Source organism: Sciurus vulgaris (genome assembly GCF_902686455.1).
Source record: "Sciurus vulgaris genome assembly, chromosome: X".
NCBI lineage: Eukaryota > Metazoa > Chordata > Mammalia > Rodentia > Sciuridae > Sciurus > Sciurus vulgaris.
In genome coordinates, this window is record NC_136471.1 from 95,346,536 (window position 1) to 95,371,710 (window position 25,175).

At 41.8% G+C, this 25,175-nt stretch overlaps 1 protein-coding gene across 1 annotated transcript; it reads right to left on the minus strand.

Annotated features, from left to right (window-relative positions):
* Nucleotides 1–753: 753 nt before the first annotated feature.
* GLOD5 (glyoxalase domain containing 5) lies at nucleotides 754–16,952 on the minus strand. The gene is made up of 4 exons (XM_079123832.1): nucleotides 16,844–16,952; nucleotides 12,551–12,688; nucleotides 7,650–7,805; nucleotides 754–6,372 (listed from the first exon to the last, which is right to left on the minus strand). Exons 1-4 carry the CDS (start codon nucleotides 16,868–16,870, stop codon nucleotides 6,247–6,249), a joined length of 447 nt encoding a protein of 148 aa, XP_078979958.1. The 5' UTR covers nucleotides 16,871–16,952; the 3' UTR covers nucleotides 754–6,246.
* Between the last annotated feature and the right edge of the window lie 8,223 nt (nucleotides 16,953–25,175).

Genomic DNA, 25,175 nt, shown 5'->3' on the forward strand with positions numbered 1-25,175 from the left:
CCCAACAGTTAAAGTCTGAAACACAAAAGAGGTCCAGTCGGGGTGACTGGCATTGTTCTTTTCCTACTGGAATGCTATTTACGGGACTGTTTCCTCCATATTTGATTTTTTCTGTTTAATTGCATTTCATGGAACTCTGCGCTAGCAACTTTTGTTTTGAACTACTCCCAAATCTAACTAGTTTGTAGTTATATACCACACAAAACACACTAGAAATCAAATATTCTTACAAGAAAAAACTCATCTGACCAAGTCACTGACTGATGTTTTTTATGTCCTCTGTTCATTTTCAATTTGCATTGCAAATTCGATATTTTTTTGTTGCATGGATCTATAAGGGGTAATGTTTTAAAATGTGGATCAGATCCAGGACCTCACCCAAACTAGACGAACACTTTACCACCGAACTATACCCCAGCCCTTTTAAATCTTATTGTGACACAGTGTCTCACTAAATTTCCCAGACTGACCTGCAGGATCTTGTGATCCTCTGGCCTCAACCTCCTGAACAATTGGAATTACAGGTGTGCACAAAGAAACCAACATTAATGTATGCTGAGCATAGTCTCATGATTGGGCTTTAAGTGTGTTGATAGTTAGCCTTTACTTCTAAGTACTTTGCAGAGTTGGAAGGACTTTACCAAACTCCAAACCACTTTGTAATAAATCTAAATGAGAAGTCTCACCATTTTTTGTCTTCTTCTTCTTCTTCTTCTCTCTCTCTCTCTCTCTCTCTCTCTCTCTCTCTCTCTTTTTTTTTTTTTTTTTTTTTTTGCCTTGCTTGCTTTGTTTTGCTAGAGGAGTCTCACTATGTTGCCAAGGCTGCCCTTGAACTCCTGAGCTCAAGCAATCCTCCTGCCTCAGACTCTGCAGTAGCAGGGACTAGAGGCACAGTGGGACTCCATGCCTCCATTCCTTATTTTTAAAGAATTTTTACTAAATTATTACATGGAGAACAGCAGAATATTACACTTAGCTAGATATGGTGGCACACATCTGTAATCTTTGCCACTCAGGAGGCTAAGGCAGGAGGATCACAAATTTGAGGCCAGCTGGGCAACTTAGACTCTGTGTCAAAATAAAATGAAAAAGGGCTGGGATGTAGTTCAGTGGTAGAATATTTTTATCACATGTAGTGAAGCTCTGGGTTCCATCCCCAGCACCTCTCCCACAAACAGACAAACAAACAAACAAACAAACAAACAAAAAAACCCTGTCATCAGAAAGAGGTTTATCACTTTCCTTGTTAACTAAATTACTTATATCTTGCTGCAACTAGGTTGCTGCATGTGAGTTTTGTTTTGTTTTGTTTTTGGTACCAGGTATCGAGTCCAGGGGCACTGAACCACCGAGCCACACCCCCAGCCCTTTTTTGTATTTTATTTTGAGACATGGTCTCACTGAGTTCCTTGGGGCCTTAATAAGTTGCTGAGGCTGGCCTTGAACTTGTGATCCTCCTGCCTCAGCCTCCTGAGCCACTGGGTGCCACCATGCCCAGGTTGCAACTAGGTTTCCATCTCCATTTTTGGAATGCTTCTTTTGGAGTTCTTCTTATAACAGCACGGATATTTTTTTGAGATATTGGAATTGAACCCAGGACCTGGCCCATGCTAGGCAAGCGCTCTACTACTACACCACAATCCCACTATATTTTTTTCATAATTTTATGCATTTTTGTGAGTTTCAAATGTTTTTATTAGTGTTTACATTTATACATGATAGTGGGGTTCTTTTTAACATATTCATAAATGCATATAACAAAGTTTGCTCCATTTCAATTCCTAGTACTTCCTCATTCCTTCCTCTCCATCCTGCTGATCCTCCTCCTCTATTCTATTGATCATCCTCCCCCTATATATTTTTTATTTACCGTAGATCTGTCCTGTCTCTTCACAATTTTCTCAATTTCCACAAGCTATAAATTTAGCTCAGGCAATATAGAACCTAAGAAAAGATTATGTTCAATCCTATAATATCTCTTATTAATTTATTTTGGTACCAGGGATTGAACCCAAGGGCACTTAACCACTGAGCCACATCCCCAGCCCTTTTTTGATTTTTTTAAATTCAGAGGCAGGATCTCACTAGTTTGTTTAGGGCCTAATTTGCCGAACTGACTTGAAACTTGTGATCCTCCTGCCTCAGACTCCCTGGGACCATAGGTGCACTCGGCCAAGTCCATATTAGGATTAAATTTTGTATGATCTTGTATCATACAAAATCTTGTATCCTGCAGCCTTGCTGGGCTTAAATACTAATGGAGTTCTACTGGTTTTGTGGTAGATTCCTTAAGATTTTCTAAGTACAAAATCATGTCCTCTGCAAATAGAGATAGTTTTATTTCTTCTTTTCTAATCTGAATGTCTTTGATTTTTCTTGCCTAATTGCCCTGGCTAGAACCTCCAGTTCAATGTTGAATAGAAGTGGTGAGCAGGAACCTCCTTGTGCTGTTCCTGATCTTCAGGGGAAGGTTCCAGTCTTTCATCATTGAGTGTGATGTTAGTTGTGGGTTTTTTGTAGATACACTTTATCATGTTGAGGAAGTTCTGTTCTATTTCTGGTTTGTTGAATGTGTTTATATCATGAAGGGTTTTTTGTCATGTGTTGTTTGTCCTTTATTCTATTAATATGGTGACCCAACCTTGCTTTTATGGGATAAGTTCCATTTGATGATGGTGTATAATCTTTTCTTTATGCTGCAGGATTCTATTTATTTGTAATTGTTGAGGATTTTACATCTATATTCAAGAGATACTAGTCTATAGTTTAATATTTATGTCTTTGATTTTCTAATCAGAATAATGTTGGCCTCTTAAGCTCATTCTATTTTATTGCTAAGTAATAGTTCATTGACTTATTATCCCAGAGTTCATTTAATCCATTTTTTATAGTTTGTATCTGGAGTGTCCCCCAAAGTTAAAAGCAACAAGCTTTTGTTTTTGGTACCAGGGATTGAACCTAGGGGTGCTTAACCACTGAGCCACATCCCCAGCCCTTTTTTATATTTTAATTAGAGACAGGGTCTCATTGAGTTGCTTAGGGCCTTACAAAGTTGCAGAGACTGGCTTTGAACTCATGATCCTCCTGCCTCAGCCTCCAAAGCTGCTGGGATTACATGCATGCACCACTGCACCTGGCCTAAAAGCAACCAAGCTTTTTTTTTAAATATTTTTTAGTTGTCAATGGATTTTTTAAATTTTATTTTTATGTGGTGCTGAGTATCAAACCCAGGATTCACACATGCCAGGCAAGTGCTCTACCACTGAGCCACAACTCCAGCCCCCACAACCAAATTTTGAACACCTGGGAGTATTTGAAGGTTGTGGAATCTTTAGGAGGTGAGGCCTACTGGTCATCAGGGGCCTGCCCTTGAAGGGGATATTGGGACCCTGGCCCCTTCCTCTCTGTCTTTTGCTTCCCAGCAGTCATGAGGTGAACAATCTTCTTCCACCACATGCTTCTGCCGTAATGTACTATGCTGCCACAGACCCAAAGCAACCAGGACAAGTGACCATGGTCTGAAACTGTGATCCACAACAAATCTTTCCTCCTTTTAATACCTGATTTATCTCAGGTATTTATTACGGCGATGGAAAGCTGGCTAACACAGTACTCATCTCTACCCACCTAGCCATCTGTTTCTTCACCCATCCATTCATCAATCGGACCCATCTGCCCATTCATCCTCCCCTTCCTCCCTCTCTTCCTCTTGCCCTTTCTTCCTTCTTGCTTCCTTCCATAAATTATCTATTTCCAGGCTTTTAATTTCTGGATCCAAGGCAAGCTGTCTTTTAAAATTGGACGGGAAACTTGCTACAGTTTTTGGCAAAGTCCTTTATATATCAAAGCTCCCATTCTCCCACTTCCTTTCTTAACATCATTTTTGGGGTACTCTTGGGGTTCACTCATAGGGTCCAGCTGGAGAGTATTTAGAAACCAGAGTTCACAAGATTGGGGGCCTCTTTACTTCAAGAGACTCTCATACATGTTCTTTTATCCATCACATATTCACTCAGGAATCCATCTGTACACTTCCTCTTCCTCCTTGCCTGAACCGCATCTTGTTTTGAACCTCTAAATGTCCTCAGGCTTTTCTAGCTGACATTATGCTTGATGAACTCATCCAGTCCCTATCTTCAAAATACTGCCAGAATCTAACCACCTTTGTTTTCACCTCCTCTGCCACCTTCGTGGCAGTGGCCTCCTCCTTTGGGGCACCCCCGTCTCTGCCCTTCCCTGACAGTCCAGTTTTATGCAGCAGCAGTAGGAGCCTGTTAAATCTGGATCAGATAACTTCCCTCTGCTCATGACCCTCCTGCGGCTCCACTCAGAATAAAAGCCAAACTCCTCACCTTGGTCCATGAGGCCCTACTCCTCATTCCTCCCACTGTACCCCTTTCTAGCTGTTTCTCACACGCACACACCATATACATTCCTGCCTCAGGGCCTTTGTACTGCCTGTTCAGAGCATTCTTCCTCCTATTACCCGTGTGGCTTTTCCCTCAAGTTTTCAGGTCTATGCTCAAATACCTCTTCAGTCAGGCTTTCCTGGACAGTCCCATTAAACATTGTAAACTGCTCCAGCAATGTTTATCAGCATTCCCTCTTTTCTGTGTTTTCTTTTAGTGCTAGAGAAACAAACCCAGGACCTTGTATGTGCTCGGCATTCACTCTGCCACTGAACTATACTGCTAACCTCCATGTTTTCTTTTTCTCCAAAGTATCAGTCTCTAATATATTTAATATTTTAGTTATTTTTCCTCTTTCTTTTTAATTAACTAATAATGTCTTAGAAATTGACAGAATAATTATATATGTTGATGAGGTATGGTGTGACATTTCACAACATGTATACAATGTGTAATGATCAGATTAGGGCAATTGGCATGTCTATTGCCTCAGACATATATTATTTCTTTATGTTGAGAACATTCAAAATCCCCTCTACTAGCTATTTTGAAACATTCAATTAATTGTTGCCAAACATAGTTATCTTACTGTGCTATAGAAACTTAGAAGTTTTTCCTCTTATATAACTGCACCCCTATACCCAGTAACCATCCTTTCTCTATTTCTCCCTTCTCAACACCTTATTTTTTGGGTGGGATACTGGGTATTGAATGAACTCAGGGGCACTCAACCACTAGCCACATCCCCAGCCCTATTTTATATTTTATTAGAGACAGGGTCTCACTGAGTTGCTTTGGGCCTCACTAGGTTGCTGGGGCTGGCTTTGAACTCACACCTCATGCCTCAGCCTCCTGAGCTACTGACATTACAAGCATGTACCACCACACCTGGCTCCCAACACCTTTTATTTAAACATTTTTTTAGTTTTTGATGAACCTTTATTTATTTATTTATATGTGTTGCTGAGAATCGAACCCAGTGCCTCACACATGCCAGGCAAGTGCTCTACCACTGAGTCACAACCCCAGCCTCCAACCCCCTTTTAATTTCACTTATTTTTTATCTCCCCCACTAGAATGGCAGTGCTACAAGCATAGATGTACTTATCCTTTTTGTTCAACACCATCTCTCCAATGCCTAGGACAGGGCCCACAACACAGTAGGTGCTCAATATATGTGTTTTAGTTGACTGATTGAGTGAAATGTGTGGCAGTGGTAAGGGGAACAGAAACAGAAGAAACTTGACCTTATCCCATATACTCAGCAGCTAAGCCTCAATAAGGGAGAAAGTGCTAGATGCCCTGGGAATGAGACCAGAGAAGGCTCTGCAGGAAGAGGTGGCATTATCTGGGCTGGTCCTGGAAGAGTCCTCAGGAATTGTACAGATCCTGAGGTTCATTGAGGCCCTGAGGTGAAGGGAAATGAGAAGCTGGAGGAATGAGGCAAGTCAGATAAGGAGGAAGGATGGAGCACAGACAAGTAGAAACCCATCAGAGGTGCTGAATCCCCGGAAGATGAGCTGGATTTGGTCACAACCAGTCATGGACCTCTAAAGAGTTCAGAGAACTCATATCCTAGACAAGCCCCAGGTGAAGTGCTGAGACAAAAAGAACAAAGAGGTCACTGTGGTGGATTATCCGTTTTTTTGGCACAGCTTGAATGGAGATCATCCAGACGTGTAGGTTGGTCTCAAACCTATCTCACATGCCCTCAACAGGATGTGTGAACTGCTGAAGTCCTCAGTCCATGAAGGTCTCTGGGCCTGGGCAAGGGTTTTCAGGAAGGAAGGGAGAGGGTAACACTGACGGGAACAGAAGGGCTGAGGACCAGGCTCACTCATGAGGAGACGTAGTTGGACACCTCAATTAGATTTCTGTCTGGGTCTCGGAAGTAGATGGACATAATAGGCCCCTTTGCTCCTGTTCTGGGGACTGGACCCTCCTCAATGGGGACATCACAAGCCTAAAGTGGGAAGAGAAGACAACAGTCATATGTCATAGTCAATGTGTGAAACCAAAATTCAATTCCTAATACTACCTCAGAAGCATCTAGAACACCTCAGTATCTTTCTGACCTCATTTCCTGCCAATCTCCACTCATTAAACCTGTCAAGCTATATGACCTTGGGTAGAGTAACTAATTGGCCTGTATGCTAGTTTTCTCATCTGTAAAATGGGGATAATAATAGTGTCTGTTATGGCTGGGAGTGGTGGCACTTGTCTGTAATTTCGGCAGCTCAGGAGGCTGAGGCAGGAGTAACATAAGTTTGAGGCCAACCTGGGCAACTTATTGAGACCCTGTCTCAAAGTAAAAAGAAAAGAAAAAGAACTGAGGGTATAGTTCAGTGATAAAGTACCTACCCCTGGGTTCAATCCCAAGTACCAAAATTAAAAAGAAGTATCTAGTATGATGTACTAAGTAACAGAGCCAGAATTCAAACGTAGGCAGTCTGGGCCAAAGTCTCCTCCCCTCCCCTCCCCTCCCCTCCCCTCCCCCCCCCTCTCCTCTCCTCCCCTCCCCTCCTCCTCCTCCTCCTCCTCCTCCTCCTCCTCCTCCTCCTCCTCCTCCTCCTCCTCCTCCTCCTCCTCCTCTTCTTCTTCTTCTTCTTCTTCTTCTCTCTCTCTCTCTCTCTCTCTCTCTCTCTCTCTCTCTCTCTCTTTCTCTTTCAGTGCTGGGGATGGAACTCAGGGCCTCCTGTGGGCTAGGCAAATGTCCTGCCACTGTGCCACACCCCCAGCCCTATAGCTGTTGGCTTTTATAGTTACTTTCCCTTTATATCTATATATAATGAATGCTTCATATAGTTGGTAGAACATTTTCTTTTTATATAAATGTGTTTATGTAAAATAACTCAGATATATATATATATATCTTTAAATTTTTTAGTTGTCTATGGACACAATACCTTCATTTTATTTATTTTTATGTGGTGCTGAGGATCGAACCCAGTGCTTCACACATGCTAGGCAAGCACTCCCATCACTGAGCTACAACCCCAGTCCCATATATATATATTTCTTTTTTTTTTTTACAATGGTAATATGAAGTTTCATTTTTAAACCCATCTGGTTACATGAAACAATGATGTCAATCAAAATGAGTGGGTGATTGTGTAGAGGTATTAGGTGGATATGATGAAACTGGTCATGTTTGAGGTTTGAAGAAGACCTTCCTACATCAAGCTTCCATTTTCATGGCATCTGCAGTGGTTTTCTCAAAAAGAATGAAGGCCCACTCACCTTGAGGTGCTGGATCATCTCCTCCAAAGGCACCTCTGTGATCAGACATAAGTCCAGGGAGCCTGGAACTGGATGAGCAGCTTTGGGTTCAAATTCTTTTCCCACCTCATGAAGGTTAAATTTCTGGTCTCCAAAACACAATGCTTTCCGGTCTCCCTATTTGAAGGAGAGAAAATAAACTAAAACTAAAGTTCCCAATCTAGCGTGGTGGCACACACCTGTAATCCCAGCTACTCAGGAGGCTAAGGCAGGAGGATCACAGGTTTGAGGCCAGCCTTAGCAACTTAGTGAGACCCTGCCTCAAAATAAAAAAATAATAAAGGACTGGGGATGTAGTTCAGTTATAGAGCCCTTGCCTAGCATGTGGGGGTTCAATCCCCAGCACCAAGAAAGAAAATGAAAAAAGAATGAAAGAAAGAAAACTAAACCTTCAAGATAAGTGGGGACTAAAGTCCCACCCTCACCCCAAGGAAGTTTAAAAGAAAGTAAAATAGGGCTAACTAAACAACATCCCCTTACACCATCCCAGTCTCATCCCTAGAGGCAACTGCTTCTAATATGCTTGCATATTTTTTTGTGTTTGTTTCTTCTGAAATTATTTCCATATATCTAAGTAATATGTTTATACCACCCATGGCAGAAATAGCAGTTTGTCTACCCAATACACATTCCCATCTTTTTTTCTGTACTGGGTATTGAACCTAGAGCCTGGCACATGCTAGGCAAGAGTTGTACCAATGATCTACATCCCCAGCCCTTTCTAATTTTTTTATTTTTAGACAGGGTCTCACTAAGTTACTGAGGGTTTCCCTAAATTGCTGAGGCTAGCCTCAAACTTGTGATCCTCCTGCCTCAGCCTCTGAGTCTCTGGAAAAGTCTTAGAAAAATGAGTCACCACACTTGGCACCAGCCCTTCTTATTGTTGAGACAGGATCTCATTAAGTTTCCCAGGCTAAAATCAAACTTGGAATCCTCCTCCTAAGCTTTTCGAGTAGCTAGGATTAAGGGCAGGTGAGTTTTCTTTTTTTAAGAAAGACTCAGGGTCTCATTCTGTTGTCCAGGCTAGCCCTGAATTCCTAGGCTCAAGTGATCCTTCTCAAGGATCCAGTCTCACAAGTTGTCCTTTTTAATTTTTTCTTCAATAAACAAAATCCAAATTCTAATAAAATCAGTGTGTGCTGGGTTTCCAAACAAACAAACAAACAAACAAAAACCCCTACGTTTCCCAGCATTCCTTGCTGGACGGGAGGTCATCATGTAAGGGAGACCATGTTAGCTAGACTGGGCCATGAGATGGTTGTGGGTGGGGCTTCTGGGAACCTTCCTGCCCCATTGAGCTGGCACTTTTGTGCCCGTTTATTTCCTCCTTCCCAGCCACTGCCCAATCTCTGACTGTCTACCCCTGACTGCTTGTTCAATGAAAGAAAAAGTAAACTTTCAAATTTAACCTTAAGTTAGTTGAGTTTTCTCCTATGCACCTCCAAACAAAATTCCTAACCAATGCACTAATATATATTATATATAACCAATGTACTAATATATATTATATATTAGATATAATATTACATGTTATATACAATATTATATATCTTATATATTATATATATATATATATATATATTTTTTTTTTTTTTGGTACCAGGGATCAAACCCAGAGGCACTTAACCACTGAGCTGAAGCCCCAGCCCTTTTTATTTATTTTATTTTATTTTTTATTTTTGTATTTTCAGATAGGGTCTTGCTAAGTTGCTTATGACCTCACTAAAATGCAGAGGCTGGCTTTGAACTTGCAATCATCCTGCTTCAGTTTCTTGAGAACTACTATTTCTTGATTTAGTGACTTTAGATATTTCCTATCATCTCTCTGCTATGATAAATGAGAATTTAGCTCATATGCATTACTATCCCTCCCAAAAGAATTCTGTCATGATTTTTAATTTCTCTTTTGATTCATATATATATATATATAATTTTATTTTTAGTTGTAGATGGACACAATACCTTTATTTAATTAATTAATTAATTAATTTATATGAGGTGCTGAGGATTGAACCCAGTGCCTCACATGTGCTAGGCAAGCACTCTACCAGTGAGCCACAACCCCAGCCCTCCTTTATAATTTTTAAATAACCCAGTTGTCTGATTTGGTATTATTTTTTGTAGTGCTAAGGATTATGTTTATTTTTTGATAGATAACCCACATCACTCTATAGTCTTCTTCATGTCTCCTTCCTCTCTTGTACCTTCTCAGCATCTGCCATTTCTCTTTCTTTTTTATCATTATGTTTGATCCCACATACATTCTATCAGAAAATGACTATATTTCACTTTTACAACTGAACGATAATTCATCCCAGTACACAATTCTAAGTCGAGGTCATTTTCCCACAGCCTTTTAAATATGTTGCTTCATTTTCTTCCCTGAATTGGGTGTTGCTGATAAGAGGTCTGATATTATTCCATTTTTCATTCTTTGGTCATTTTCCACTCCTGAAACTTGTAGGATCTTATTGACCCTAGATGTTCTGAAATTTCACTCCAATGTGTTTTGAGTACAGGGAGTTGAGGCATAATATATGCCATTGTCATCACTGGCCCATGCAAAGCCCATCTCATTTAATTAATGCATTTTTTCTCCATTCTCTATTCCTGTCTCTATTTATTTCTGACTGTGCTTTGGTATGAGTGTCCTGTCTCTACTTTAGGCAACAATTATAAAGGTGTTTGATGTACACCCTTTGATTTCCATAAGTTATTGTAAAAAGTGCATTACCATTGGACTGGGGATGTGGTTCAGGGATAAAACACCTTGCCTGAAAAAATGAGTATTATTGTTTTGTGTGGGTATTATAAATGGTACCATGCTGTAAGGCCTTATTCTATTTCTACATTTTGCAATCAGCATTTGTTTTGTGTGTGGTACCAGGAAACGAGCCCAGAGCTAGGTGAGCACCATACCACTAAGCTACATCCACAGCCCAGCATGATATATAGATGCAAATATATTTTTTGTGGTATTGAAACTTGAACCCAAGGCCTTACAGTTGTTAGGTGAGTCCTCTACCACTGAGCTACATTGCAAGCCCTTTTATTTATCTATTTATGTATTTTAAATATTTTTTTAGTTGTTGATGGACCTTCATATTTATTTATTTATTTATTTATTTATTTATTTATTTATTGTGCTGAGAATCAAACCCAGTGCTTCACACATGCTAGGCCAGTTCTCTGCCATGGGGCCACAACCCCAGCCCCTTATTTATTTTTTATTTTGAGACAGGGTCTCACTCAGTTGCTGAACTTGTGATCCTCCTGTCTCAGTCTCCTGGGTTGCTGGGATTACAGGTGTGCACCATATTGCCCAGTTCTTTATAACTGTATGATATTTCCTTATCTGGACGTGCCTCAGTTTATCCATTCACCTGCTGAAGCCTTTATCTGCATTTACCACTTCTAAAGTTTTCACACATTCTCAGGATCATATTCATCTCTAGAAACCTCCATTTCCCCCTTGAATCTCTTGTTCTTGAACCTTTCTTTGTTCTGTTCAGAACAGGACTGATGGTTTTCTAAGCATCTTTCTGGGATCTTCCTCTTGGGAACCACCATAACTTGATTTCCATGTCTTCCTTATTCCCAACTTAATCACTCATTTTGTTTGTTTTGCTGTGCTGAGGATGGAGCTCAGGGCCCTGTGAGTGCTAGGCAAGAGCTCTATCACTGAGTCCCACCACTGAGCCCCAGGCTCCCAATGGGCAGATTTTCTGAGACATTTTATGTCTAAGAATGCTTTATTCTATACTTTGGTTAACAGTTTGGTTGGACATAGAATTCCAGGATTGAATAATTTTCCCCAGAATTTTTTAAAAAAAAATTTTAATAGGAGTAAACAACCCTACATTTTTTTCAGTTGTAGATGGACACAGTACCTTTATTTTTTCAATTTATTTTGATGTGGTGCTGAGGATTGATCCCAGTACCTCACACGTGCTAGGCAAGCGCTCTACCACTGAGCCACAACCCCGGCCCCTTTTCCAGAATCTTTAAGGTGTCTTCCTTTTATTATCTTCTGGTCTCTGGTATGACTCAGGAAATTGGATATTTGAATGTTTCTTTTTCCTTTTTAGATGAACTACTTTTTAATCTCTTACAAAGCTCTTAGGATCTACATTTTTGCAATTTGACATTTTACAATTCTATCAAGATGTATCTAATGTTGATGTGCTGGATACTTACTTAACACTTTGTATATAAAGACCACAATGTTCTCTTGCATTATTCTTTGTTCTTTTCTTTCTCTTTCTCTTTCCTTTTCCTTTACTATTATTTTCTTTTTCTTTTTATTTATTTATTTTTTTTGGTAACAGAAGTACTTAACCATAGATCCACATCATCAGTTTTTAATTTCTTTTCTTTCTTTCTTTTTTTTTTTTTGAGACAGGGTCTTGCTAAGTTGCTGAGGCTGGCTTTGAACTTTTTATCCTCCTGCCTTAGCCTCCCCAGTAGATAGAATAACAGGCGTGCACCCAGGCCAGCACATTATTTGCTCCACTTTTTTAAAATCAGTTCATTATAATTATATGTAAATCATACCTTATTTATATGATAATTTCCTCCCCTCTTTTTTTCTCCATTTTCTGGAAATTCCCCTATTCAAACTTTGGAGTTTCCCCCATTGATCCTTTTATCTTTGCTTAATATTTCCTGTGATTTTGTTTTTGAAGTTTAGCTAAATTTTACCCCCTCCCTTTTTTGTGGTGCTGGGGATGGAACCCAGAGTCTTACACATGGTGGGCAAACATTCTACCTCTTAGCTACACCCCCAGCCCTTAAATTGTGTGTTAAAGTGTTATCATTAAAGTTTAATCCACCTGCAATTTGATGTTTGGGAAAATGGCTACCTTGAAAGTGATGACCTCCATGCCCAAGATCTTGGAATAGAACATGGTGGTATCTTCGATGCTCTTCACTGTCATCACAATGTGGTCAAGTCTATGGATAAGACACTGGGAAGGGATCTGACTGCTGTCCGTCCATGACTAAAAGGTAAAAAAATGTGAGGTGAAATCACAATGCCTCTGAACACTCCCATGTTTCCTTCTCTTTCCCCCATCACTTCCAACCCAATTTCTAAGGGAAATCCTAAAGGAAAATGTCAGTAGAGTCTTATTCCCCATGCATGGATTCATAAGGGTCTGTCTGTCATACCCAGTCTTCATTCTTTCCTTTATTTATTTTTTTATTTTTGTAGTTGTAGGTAGACAGTGTGCCTTTATTTTATTTGTTTATTTATGTGTGGTGCTGAGGATCAAACCCAGTGCCTCACACATGCTAGGCAACTGCTCTACCACAACCCTAGCCCCTTCACTCTTTTCTTATTCTCTTTCTCTTTCCAGATGAACATAAGGGAAAATTAGGGGAAGAGACTAAAGCCAAACTCTCCCTTGTTTTTCCCAAGTTGGAATTCATCTTTTTTCCAAGAAATGACAACACACAAAAGAGGTCCAACACTGAGTACAAGCCATCCATTGGCAATTTTTCTTAGCCACCCCCTTTCCCACTCTGCAGCTGTGATCACAGAAGGCAGGACAAGAAGGGTGCCTCTCAGATGAGATAAAACTTTCTGATCATGTGTATTTATAGAGCCAGTGCCCAGGCCCACTTCTTTCCCTCTCCACTTCTCTCCAGATCCTTCTTTAGTAAATTTGTTTAATTACATGACATCTGCTATAGGATTATAATGTGCCTGTAGTCTGGCAATACAAGTAATATAGTGTTTAAAAGAACAGACTTAGGGTCTGAAGTGTAGGTCAGTGGTAGAACACTTGCCAAGCATGCTAGGCCCTGGGTTCAATCCCTAATAATACACACACACACACACACACACACACACACACACACACACACGAAAGAAAAGAAAAAAAGAAAAAGAAAGAAAGGAAAATAATCCACCTTTATTACCATAACCCCCAATCTCTACAGTTTCATTCATTGTTTTTTTTCCATGCTGGGGATGAAAACTAGGGACTTGTTTATGTTAGGCAAGTGCTAAATACTGAGCTACTTCTCCAGCCCCATACATTGCTCTTGAACTCCAAGCCACACTGTCTTTGCCTGTTCCTCATAAGGAACCTCATAAATGTACCTTTAGCCTCGGGACATTTGCACATACTAATATCTGTCTTCCTACCTATAATATGAGTAGGGGCTGTGTTCCCATTGTTTCCCAAATAGTTCAATGTTTCTTCAATGAATGAATATCTACTACAACAATGATTTCCAGTTCTTTTTAAAGTATTTTTTTAGTCATCGATGGACCTTTACTTTATTTATTTATTTATTTATTTACTTACTTACTTATTTATTTATTTATATGTGGTGCTGAGAATCGAACTCAGTGCCTCAACTTGCTAGGCAAGTGCTCTACCACTGAGCCACAACCTCAGCCCTATTTCCAGTTCTTGATACAAAACCCGACTGATATTCTATTCTTTTCTCTTCTCTTCTTTTTTTATTCAATTCCATTTCATTCTCTTCCATTCCATTCTGTTCTATCGGATTCGATTCGGTTCCTTTCAATTCTACTTGACACTATTTTATTGTGTTCCATTCCACCGTGTTTAATTCCATTCAAACCAGTACATTTGAAACAATTGATTTCACTGAGCCCCAGCTAAAACATCCTGTGCAGTTCTATTTCGTAAGTGGAGGAGGCATTAGCAAAGTTGCTGAGTTCTTCTTTCCTCATAAATACAGAGGATCCATATGAACACAGAAGCAGTGCAAGAAGTAAGTGACTAACATTTGGACTCCATTGAAAATAAAGTTACATGTTCAAAAAGTCTTATTAAACCTTCAGTGTCTGTAGAATCTTTTAGAGTGTCCCATTTACTTTTTTGATATGGATAATTCATATTTCTTAAACAGATTCAAACAAAAATTACTAATATGTTCAAAGAACCAACTTTCAACTTTATCAATTTTTTTCTAGTGTATCAATTTTTTTCTTGTTTGCTTTCTACTTCACAAGATTCTGCTCTTATCTTTAGGCTTTCCTTCCTTCTTCCTCAGGGTTCAATGTGCTGTTCGTTTTCCAGCCAGGAGTGATAGGGGAATGCAGGTCATTTCACTTCAACTTTTCTACTTTTCTAATCTGTGTGTTTAGAGTTATAGGTTTCACCCCTAAATACTGATTTACCTTCATCCCCCATATTTTGATAGTCTATGGGAATAAAATCTACCAGTTTCTCACATTATTCAGTACCCTGCTGGCTCAGATTCACTCTCCAGATCCAACTTGGTAGACTCAGAGCTCCATTCTTGGAAATTTAAGAAGGAGCAGGAAGAAAGCCAGTGTAGCCTAGAATCCTAGAGTAAGTGAGAGATGAATGGCAGGAGGAGGCAGGGGCCAGATTATGTGCAGGCTCCGAGGTGAGGCGATGGAGCTTGCTTTTTTAAAATACATTATTTTTGTGGTTGTAGATGAATAGAATGTCTTTATTTTATTTTTTTTTATTTTTATGTGGTGCTAAGGATAGAACCCAGTGCCTCACATGTGCTAGGCAAGTGCTCTGCCATTGAGCCACAACTCCAGCCTTGGAACTTGCTTTTATAAAAAGACAATGAGGACTGAGGGTGTAACTCACTGGAAAGTTTGCCTAGCATGTGTGAGACCCTGGGTTCTATCCTCAGGACCAAAAAACAAATCAGAACAAAGGAACAAACAGAAAAACAGAAGATCAAGACATGGTAATCTTATAAGGTGTTCTGTGTGCTGACCCCTGTTTTAAACAATTATCAAAAAGAATATGGGAGGGCTGGTGTTGTGGTTTAGTGGTACAGCACTTGTGTAGCATGTGTGAGGCACTGGGTTTGATTCTCAGCACCCCATAGAAATAAATAAAACAAAGGTCCATTAACAACTAAAAAAAAAAAAAAAAAAAAAAAAACCCAAGAATATGGGATTTGGGTGGCAGTGGCACACACTGTAATCCCAGCAGTTTGGGAGACTGAGGCAGGAGGATCAAGAATTCAAAGCCAGCCTCAGCAACTTAGCAAGGCCCTAAATAACTCAGTGAGACCTGTCTCAAAATGAAAAATAAAAAGGGCTGGAGATGTGGCTCAGTGGTCAAGAGCCCCTGGGTTCAATTCCCAGTACCCCGCCTCCAAAAAAAAAAAAAAAGTAAAATAAAATATAAGAAAGAATATGGGTCAGGACTGGTGGAACACACCTATAAACCCTGAGACTTAGGAGGACGAGGCAGGAGGATGGCAAGTTCAAAGCCAACCTCAGCAACTTAGCGAGGCCATATCTCAAAATAAAAAGGAATGGCGAGGTAGCTCAGAACCCCTGGGTTCAATTCCCAATACAAAAAAAAAAATACAGAGGGAGGCAGAGATATAGTTCAGTGGTAGAGCACTTGCCTAATATGTGTAAGACCCTAAGTTCCATCCCTAGGACTCAAATAAAAGAATGTGGGAACGGGGATGTAGTTCAGTGACAAAGCACTTGTGTTACCTGTGTGAGGTCCTGGATTCCATTCGCAGTACTGGAAAGGAAGAAAGGAAGAAAGGAAGAAAGGAAGAAAGGAAGAAAGAAAGAAAGAAAGTAGAATCCATTTTACTTCTCACAACAGCTCTATAAATAGGTATAGGAAAAATGCTCAGACTACAATACCCTCCCTCTTTTATTCTCCTCCACAGGAAAGGATTTTTCTCTTCCTTGGAGTCTTGAAGTCTTCTTCAATGTCCTCTTCAGGCTGTTAGAGGTCTCTGAATCTTCTAGCAAACCTCAAGGTCATTGCTTTGTTCCCTTGTCCTTCCTGATATGGCTCTAAAATAACAGTCTGGGACACCCTCCATGAGTCACCTTTGGGTCTCTCCACCTATCGTTGACACTGACTTGGCTTCCCCTGAGCCACCCAGATGGAGCAGCCAGACCCTCTACCTTTCTGTCTTGCAGACATGTCTCTTGGATCCTCCGTGGGTTGGAGCAGGGCCTTTCCATGGGCCTCTGCTGCCCTCTGCTTGTCTTTGAAAGAGGAAGCAAGAGAAAAGGATGGGGAAATGGAGGATGGCACAGCAGGGGAGGTCACAGAGAAAAGAAGCAGATGAGCAGACCCAGGCTGGGAGATCCCCAGCCTGCCTGAGTGTCAACAGCCATGCCCTAGGACCCCAGAGCCCACCACATTCACCTGATTTTCTGAAGTTCTGCTCCACATCCTGGCTGGCAGTCTGGAGGGCAGACAGCTCAGTGTGGCAGGGTAGGCATTCCTGCCCTGGCACCTCCAAGACAACCCTCTGGCTCAGTGCCCAGAGATCAAGGAGCAAGAATGGGAGGGTGCAGACTAAGGACTGACCATTGGTTAGGACAGAAGTAGGTGGTGCCAGTACAAAGACTCTGACATAAACTTAGGGTCTTGAGGGATTGGAGATATAGCTCAGTGGTAGAACATGGGTTTCAGGAGGCCCTGCATTCCATGCCCACTACGGCAAAACAAAACAAGAAACTGCAAAGCCTTGAAAGCAAAACCAACCTTTAAGGTGTGTGTGTGAGAGGGGTTCCCTCTCGATAACACAGAAAAACCACTCTTCCAAAGGTGTTGAGGGAGCCAGGCCTGGGGTTGTATGCCTGTAATCGCAGGGATTCTGGAAGCTGAGACAGGTAGATTGCAAGTTCAAGGCCCACCTCAGCAACTTAGTGAGAACTTATCTCAAAATAAAAATAAAAAGGACTGTGGATGTGACTCAGTGGTTAAGCATCCCTGGGTTCAATTCCTGTCACACACAAAAAATTGAGGGGACCACCAGTATTCTCAGGTGGGAATATTGTCTATTTAGGAGTGTATCTCCAGAGGGCTGTACTTCTGATCTGTATGTAAGCCTGTTCCCAGCATGTGGAGTTATGAACTGTCTGAGTTAGGGTATGGCCACTCTATTTTGGGTTTGTGTCTGAATCAAGATTTCTTTTCTCTGGAATGGGGTTGTGGCTCAGTGGTAGAGTGCTTGCCTAGCATGTGTGAGGCACACATAAAAATAAATAAGTAAAATAAAGGTATTGTGTTCATTTACAACAAAATTTTTTAAAAGATTTCTTTTTAAAACTTTTTAAAATGTTGATGGAACTTTATTTTATCCATTTATTTATAGGTGGTGCTGAGAATCGAACCCAGTGCCTCACATGCTAGATAAGTGCTTTACCACTGAGCCACAACCAGCCCCTCTCTCTCTCTCTCTCTCTCTCTCTCTCTCTCTCTCTCTCTTTCTTTCTTTCTTTTTTTTTTTTTTTTTGAGACAGGTCTTATTTTGTGTTGCCCAGACTGACCCTGAACTCCTGGGTAAGTCAGCCTCCCAAGCTGTTGGTATGATAGGCACAAGACATCAAATCCAGCTTCTGAGCCAAGATTTCTAAGCTATTCAGAGTTCTGGGGTTGGGAATGAGCTCTGGGGTCTTTCATTCACCATCCATACCCAACTCTCACCCCACCCTCCTCCTTTACTGCTGAGAGCCAGAGAACATTCCTTTGGCCCAATGCCATTCTCCTCACTCTGAGCTGAGCATTCTTGGCTCTTGTAGGTTACCTGTCTGGTTCCTGGGACAGGTGAGTTTGAGATTCTTCCTCCTAGACACATCCTGGTTACCCCTCTCCAACGCAAATGTTCCACACTGTAGGTATTGTCTTTCTTTTTCTGTTATCTGTGCATTATAATTGTACATAATAGTTGGATTCATTTCAATATAATCATACATGTGTGGAGTTTAATTTACTCTGTTTCAGTCCCCAGTGCCTCCCTTCCCCTCCCCAAACTCCCTCCCCCTATTCCCCTTCTTCTAATCTACTGGTTTAATTGCACTATTTGTATATTTTAAATTGGTGCTTTACAGATATATAGGTGGAATAAACTGGTAAATTTATACCTGCGCAGAACGTAATTTTGTCAATTCATTCTGATTTCCTTCCCTTTCCAGTCCCTCCCCCCACCTCCTCAATCTCCTTCTTCTCCACTGATATTCCTTCTGTCTTTATGATATCCAACCTCCACTTTTTTCCCCTTCCTTTGCTCTAGCTTCTGCATATGAGACAACATTAAGCATATTATTTTCCTTTAAAAAGATTTGCACACATATACTGGTGAATACAGGTTTGTATAAAAGATTTGAACAGCACATCAGTACCTAGACTATGCAGGTCATCCCTGCCCCGTCTCCCCCAAAATAACCACTGGGGTCAGCTTCTGCTGGTGTTTATTTTTAGGTATTTTCCTTCATAGCATTTGTATGTGCCCTCACACACACACATGGTCACCACCCCCTATCCCACTCTTCTTCACTTAAGAGAGTGTCCTGTGGAAGGTACACAGTCCCATAGGTACACCCAGGTCCAGTTTATTCTGTATCACATCTGGAGGGTGCTCTATGGCACAGCATTAACCCCCATCATTTATTTCACTCTACAATGATCATTGGCTATACATGGACATTTAGAATATTTTCCCACTCATGTTTCTCTTCAGGTTTGGCCCCACCATTTTTGTACATGATTATGTGTGATTGTGTTAGAGGTACAAGTGGAATTGCTGGGGGGTATTAGTCAGGATTCTCCAGAAAACAGAATCAGTAGGAGAAAGAGAACCAATATATAACTTACTACAAGGAATTGGCTCTTGCCATTATGGGAGCTGAGAAGTACCACAATCTGCCATCTTGCAGACACGCTGGAGGCCAACGAAAGCTGGCGGTGTAATTCTGAGAACCAGAGGGCTGATGGATAGGCCCCTTTTGAGTGCTGAAGACACTTCTCAGCTCCAGGTCAAGCAGCAAGCAAATTCCCCCTCCCTCCACCTTTTGTTCTATTCAGACTCTCAAAGGATTGGAAGATGCCTTCTCACAATGGGAGAGCAATCTGCAGCCTACTAATGCATATGAAAACCTCATTCAGAAATAGCCTAGCAGACACACTCAGAAATACAGTTTAATCAGGGAACCCCATGTCTCAGTCAATTGGAAACATGAAACTAACCATCAAAATTCACCTCTTGTCCACTTGGCATTCATATGCATCTCATTGAGCCATACTTAATCTCCAAATGAAAACAATAAAAAGGTCATCATCATTCCACCTAACATGATTCAACTATCCTGCATACAACTGAAAATGCATAAGCTGCATAAGCCCTTCCCCAGAAGAGGAGGTAAAGTCCTTGAGCAATATTTACTCTTCCTTAATATCCACAATTTAAATACTGTGATGCAAACTTAACAAGACTTAGATAAAGTCAACATATCTTATGTTACACACTAAGGGAATAAGAGAGGTAAGAAATAAAAGATATTTGCTATATACACACAAACATTCACACAAAAAAAATAAGGAGGAAATGTTCATGACAGTAACAGTCCTTGGTTCTGTAATCGGTCCTGTGGTCTTAGCTAGTAATCATAACTACCTCCTTCCTTCCACTACCCAGTTTGCATTTCTTTTCTTTTCTTTCTTTTTTTAAATCTTTTTTTCAGTGGGGATTGAAACCAGGAGCTCTTTACCACTGAGCTATATCCCAAGTCCTTATTATTTATTTTATTTTTATTTATTTTTTTGTGGTGCTGAGGATTGAAACCAGGGCCTTGCACTTGAGAGGTAAGCACTCTACCAACTGAGCTATATCTCCAGTCCTTCCTTTCTATTTTTATTTCGCTTTTTTTTTTTTTTTTGGGTACTGGGGATTGAACCCAGGAATGCTCTACCATCTAGCTACATCCCCAGTCCAACACTCTTTATTTTTTATTTTGAGACAGGGTCTCACTAAGTTGCTGAAGCTGGCCTTGAACATAAGATCCTCCTGTCTCAGCCTCTGGAGTGGCTGGGATTATAGGCATGCCACTGCACCCAGCCTAGCCTGTATTCCTTTTTTCCCCAGTGGGCACCTCAACTGGTTATGGTTCTTTCCCCTGTAGGGAAACTCAAATCTTCATCCCCAAAGGGTCTGTGCCATTCATACTCCTGACAACATTGGGTCATTATAGTTTTCCTTTAACCTTAGTCACAGACACAAGAATATTAAGAGCTGCCCAAGAGACCTCAAATCTTCCAGACATACTATTCCTCACCTCCACTGCGGAATAGCAGTCCAAATCACCTTGATGGTCAGAATCAGTTAGTCAACCCAACCAACACTGTAACCCGCTCCTTACCTGCTGACTCAGAGGCATGAGGAGCCCAAAGTGGCCTGTTGGAAGTCTGAAATTCCAGTTCAATGGGACCCCTGTTGTATCTCTGTTGCAAGATTCTTCCTTCTGGAACTAAGCCCTCTGGGCCAGCAGAATATAAAGTAGCAGCAACAGGAAGCAAAAATTGCACTTAGTGGGTCACTAGACTTAATGGTAAGTGGTATCACTTCCATTTCCACTCCTTGATTCTTGGATTCATAAATCCTCACTATAGGAGAACAGTACCACATACTAGATACTAATTCAGGGCATATACAACCTGCTGGAGAACATTGTTCCAGCCATTCAAGATATCGTATCCTAGCTGGCACAGTAACTGAGTCTTCTAAAGGACATTCCACAGTCCCGTCAGACCAATTGCTCTAAGATGACCGGGAACTTGGTAAGACCAGTGAATTCCATGAACATGGACCCATTGCCACACCTCATTTGCTGTGGAGTGAATTCCCTGATTGTAAACAATGCCATGTGGAACAGCATGGGAATGGCTGAGGCATACTGTAAGTCCACAGATGGGAATTTCAACAGGAACAGTGCATGCAGATAATCTGTACCCAGAGTATCTGTTCCAGTAAGAACAAAACACTGTCCTTTCTACAATGGAAGCTGTCCAGTAGAATCAACCTGCCACCAGGGAGCTGGTTGATCATCCTGGTGAATGGAGTCACACCAAGGACTTGGTGTTGGTCTCTGCTGTTGGCAGAATGGGTACTCAACAGTGGTCACAGCTGAGTCAGCCTTGGAGAGTGGAAGTCCATGTTTCTGAGCCCGGGCACATATGTGTGCATGTGCATGCGAATGTGTTTGCAAATGGTTGGGAAGAAGGAGATGAGAATGGAATGGTCCGCTGAGGAAAATGAAGGGAAATAGGAATAGAAGACCACATAACAGTGTTGGAGAGAGCTAGGGACAAAATGAGCCACTGAATTCAGGCACGAACAGCCCCTCAGAGGTCACACCCATGGAGATTGTGTGGAAGTGGTGGTGATAAGGGATCTAGTGGTTTGGGAATCTACCGTTGAGCAATTTTTTGAGACAGGGCCTCACTAAATTGCTGAGGCTGGCCTTGGAATTGAGATCCTCCTGCCTCAGGCTCCTGAGTGGCTAGGATTATAGGCATACCACTTGAATTGTACAGGCTGTTGTATGGACACACCCTTTTAGATGGGGCTGTGGGCAGACCTGGAGTCATACAGAGAGGGGTGTGAATACTCCCGAGGTTACACAGATAGGGTTGTGCACTGCTGTTATAACAGACGAGAGTGTGGACACCATATGAAGCAGCATATACCTCAGTGTGAATAGTCTTGGGTTACTCAGATGAGCATCTGGATCTTCCAAAAGTCACATGCACTGGGAAGTAGAGACTCCTGAAATTACACGCACTGGAGAATGCACGCTTCTGGGGTCATGCACAGTGGGAACCAGATGCTTCTAGAGGCAGATTTCTAGGGTTGAATTCTAGGGTGTAACCACTCTTATAGTCAAAGTGGGATGTGGGCAGTCTTGGGGTATATACATTCCCAGGGTTAGATTTATTGCAAAACACTTCTGGGGTCACAGAGTGGAAAGTGGACCCTCCTGAGTCACCCAGACTGGCTAGTGGGTGCTCTTTAGGGCACACACACTTGAATGGTTGGTAATATAGACACCCTTGGTTCATACAGATTGGAGTGTTGAGACCCCTGTTATGTGTCAGATTGGAATGTAGACATACCTGATATGAGAGAAACTAAGAGGTGGCACTCCTGGGCTCAGACAGCTCAAGATGTGAACAATAAAAGGTCACACAGAGTACTGGTAGACAGAACTGGGTCACAAAGATGGGGATGGGACATCCACAGAATCACTCAGACTGTAGTGTGGAAAAGGTTATAGTCACATATGCAGGATATGAACACTCTAAGGGCCACCCACACTGAAGAGTAGACACATGTAGCATTACACAGAGGGTTTGGGACACTCATAATGTTAAACACACTGGGCAGTGGCTACTCCTAAGTTCATACACTGTGGACTGGCGCTCCTGGTATCACACAGATTGGGGTAGGGACACTCCCGGGGTAACAGAAACAGGTGGGACCAGTTCTGTGGTGTGTTATGGACACTCTTGTGATTTCAATGTTAAGGGTATGGACATACCTGTGGTCAAAGAGAATGAGCTGGGTGTGGTAGCATTTGATTCTAATCCTAGAGACTCAGGAGACTGAAGCAGGAGGATTGCAAGTTCAGGGCCAGCTTTAGCATCTTAGTGAGACCCTTATAAATTTAGTGAAAACCTGTTTCAAAATTAAAAAAAAAATAACAAGGGCTGCGAATGTAACTCAGTGGTAAAGTGCCCCTGAGTTCTATCCCTGAAATAAATTAATAAATAAACAAACAAATAAACAAATAAATAAATAAATAGAGGAGAGAGAGAAAGAGAGAGGATGATCAATTGGGCACCCTCAAGTTCAGAGGTGGGGATACTTCCATGTTCACATGGAAATTCTTGGATACTTCTCAGCATACATACCTGGGAGGGGACACTACTGAAGTCACAGTGGTTGTAATGTGGGTGTTCCATGCGTTATATACACTAGGATGTGAATTCTGGAGCCACACAGAATGGGGTCTAATAAATGGGGGAAAGCCCTGGGCAGAGTATGCTCCTGGGTCACACAGAAAGGGAGGGACTTTCAAGGTGTCCCACTCACTGGGGAGTCAACACTCCCGGGGCCACATACATAGGTGTTTGAACATGCACAGATCGTACACTTGGAGATGTGGACCTTCCTGGTGTCACACAGTCTGAAGTGTGGTAATTTCTGGTGTCTGTCACACAGCTTTGGGGGCAGGCACTCCTGGGGCCACACATACTGGTATGTGTCACAACTGTGGTCACACAAATTAGGTTTTGGACACCATTCTAGTGTTCTACACACTGGGATGGGGACACTTCTAGCATCACACATGGGGTGTGCACACTCCTAGTGTCACACAGATGGACATGTAGACACTCCTGGGGTTATATAGTCTGTGGGGTGGATAGCTGTGCTGTCACCCAGAGTGAGGAGATGATACTCTTTGAGTCACACACAATAGGGAAGAATGATGCTGGTGACATACAATGGGAGATTACTGAAGGAGGGAGAGTGTGTCACAGGGACAAGTGACTGTCCTCAAAAGTCAAGCTTTGCCTGCTCTCATGTTGAGCAGTTGCAAAGCTTCTTGCCTACCCAGAAATTCCATTCCCCACTGTCCCTTGCCCCTGTGTGTGGAACTTGACCTACAATGATGTATGTCCTTAAAGAGGAAAAATAGCAATGCCTCCCCCCCGCCTTTTTTTTATTACTGGTGATTAAACCCAGGGCCTCAAGCATGCTAGGCAAGCACTCTGCTACTGAACCACGTCTCCAACCATTTTTAATTTTTATTACATCCACCATTTAAAAAGATTGTGGATGGAGTAGTAAAAAGGAAGGGAACGGGGGTGATGTCCACAGGGGAAGCAGTGGAAAGTATCTGTCATAGAACCTCAGGGCAGGAGACACAGTGAGCTGAGTTCTAGCCTTTGTTCTGCATTGAACTGCTGTGTGGCTTGGGTTCTGTCCCTTGCCCTCTCTGGACCAGAGTTTCCTTTATCTTTTAGGGTTTCCTTTTCTGTACCAGAAAGAGTTGAGATCTCAGTGATCTCAAAAGATATATGCATTGGTGGCTGTGTGGCTTTGACCTGGACCTGGGGGTTGGTGGAATTTATGGCATGGTGGAAAAGGCCCACTGAGCCTTTAATAGGAAGGTCCAGAGGCAATTTGGCTTGTGTTTTCCCCTACCCATCCAGGAAAAGGATTTCTCCTCCCTGGAGAATCAAAGTCATTTTTATTGTCCTAGAAGAAGTCACTCTGAGTATGCGCCAGGGACTCTGGGACAGAGCAAGATCCCATTTCTGGACCTTAAATAGTGGTTTCCAGCCTCAGGCCTGTTGCTGGTGTCATGCTGAGTGACCTTGAACAGATCCCTGGCCCTCTCTGTGTCTCAGTTTCTCGGTTGGGCAGTGAAGGAATAAGACAAGATGTTCTCTGCTAAACTTCATAGCACTAAACTGGTAGGTGGTCTCAAAAAGGATGGAAGATACAGGGCTGGGGAGATAGCTCAGTCGGTAGAGTGCTTGCCTTGCAAGCACAAGGCCCTGGGTTCAATCCCCAGCACTGCCAAGAAAAAAAAAAAAAAAAAGGATGGAAGATAAAGGTAAAGTTGGCATTTGAAAGAGTGATCTTCCACCTTCCCTGTCTGTTGTTTTACTGCTACCTACCTGCAGAGTA

Coding starts and splice junctions, on each gene's coding strand:
- GLOD5 (XM_079123832.1), bottom strand. CDS start 16,870: ATGTGGAGCAGAACTTCAGAAAATCAG. Junction 7,806..12,550: donor TGGAGGTCATCACTTTCAAG/GTAGCCATTTTC, acceptor TCCTTCAAATAG/GGAGACCGGAAAGCATTGTG. Junction 6,373..7,649: donor AGATGATCCAGCACCTCAAG/GTGAGTGGGCCT, acceptor TTCCCACTTTAG/GCTTGTGATGTCCCCATTGA.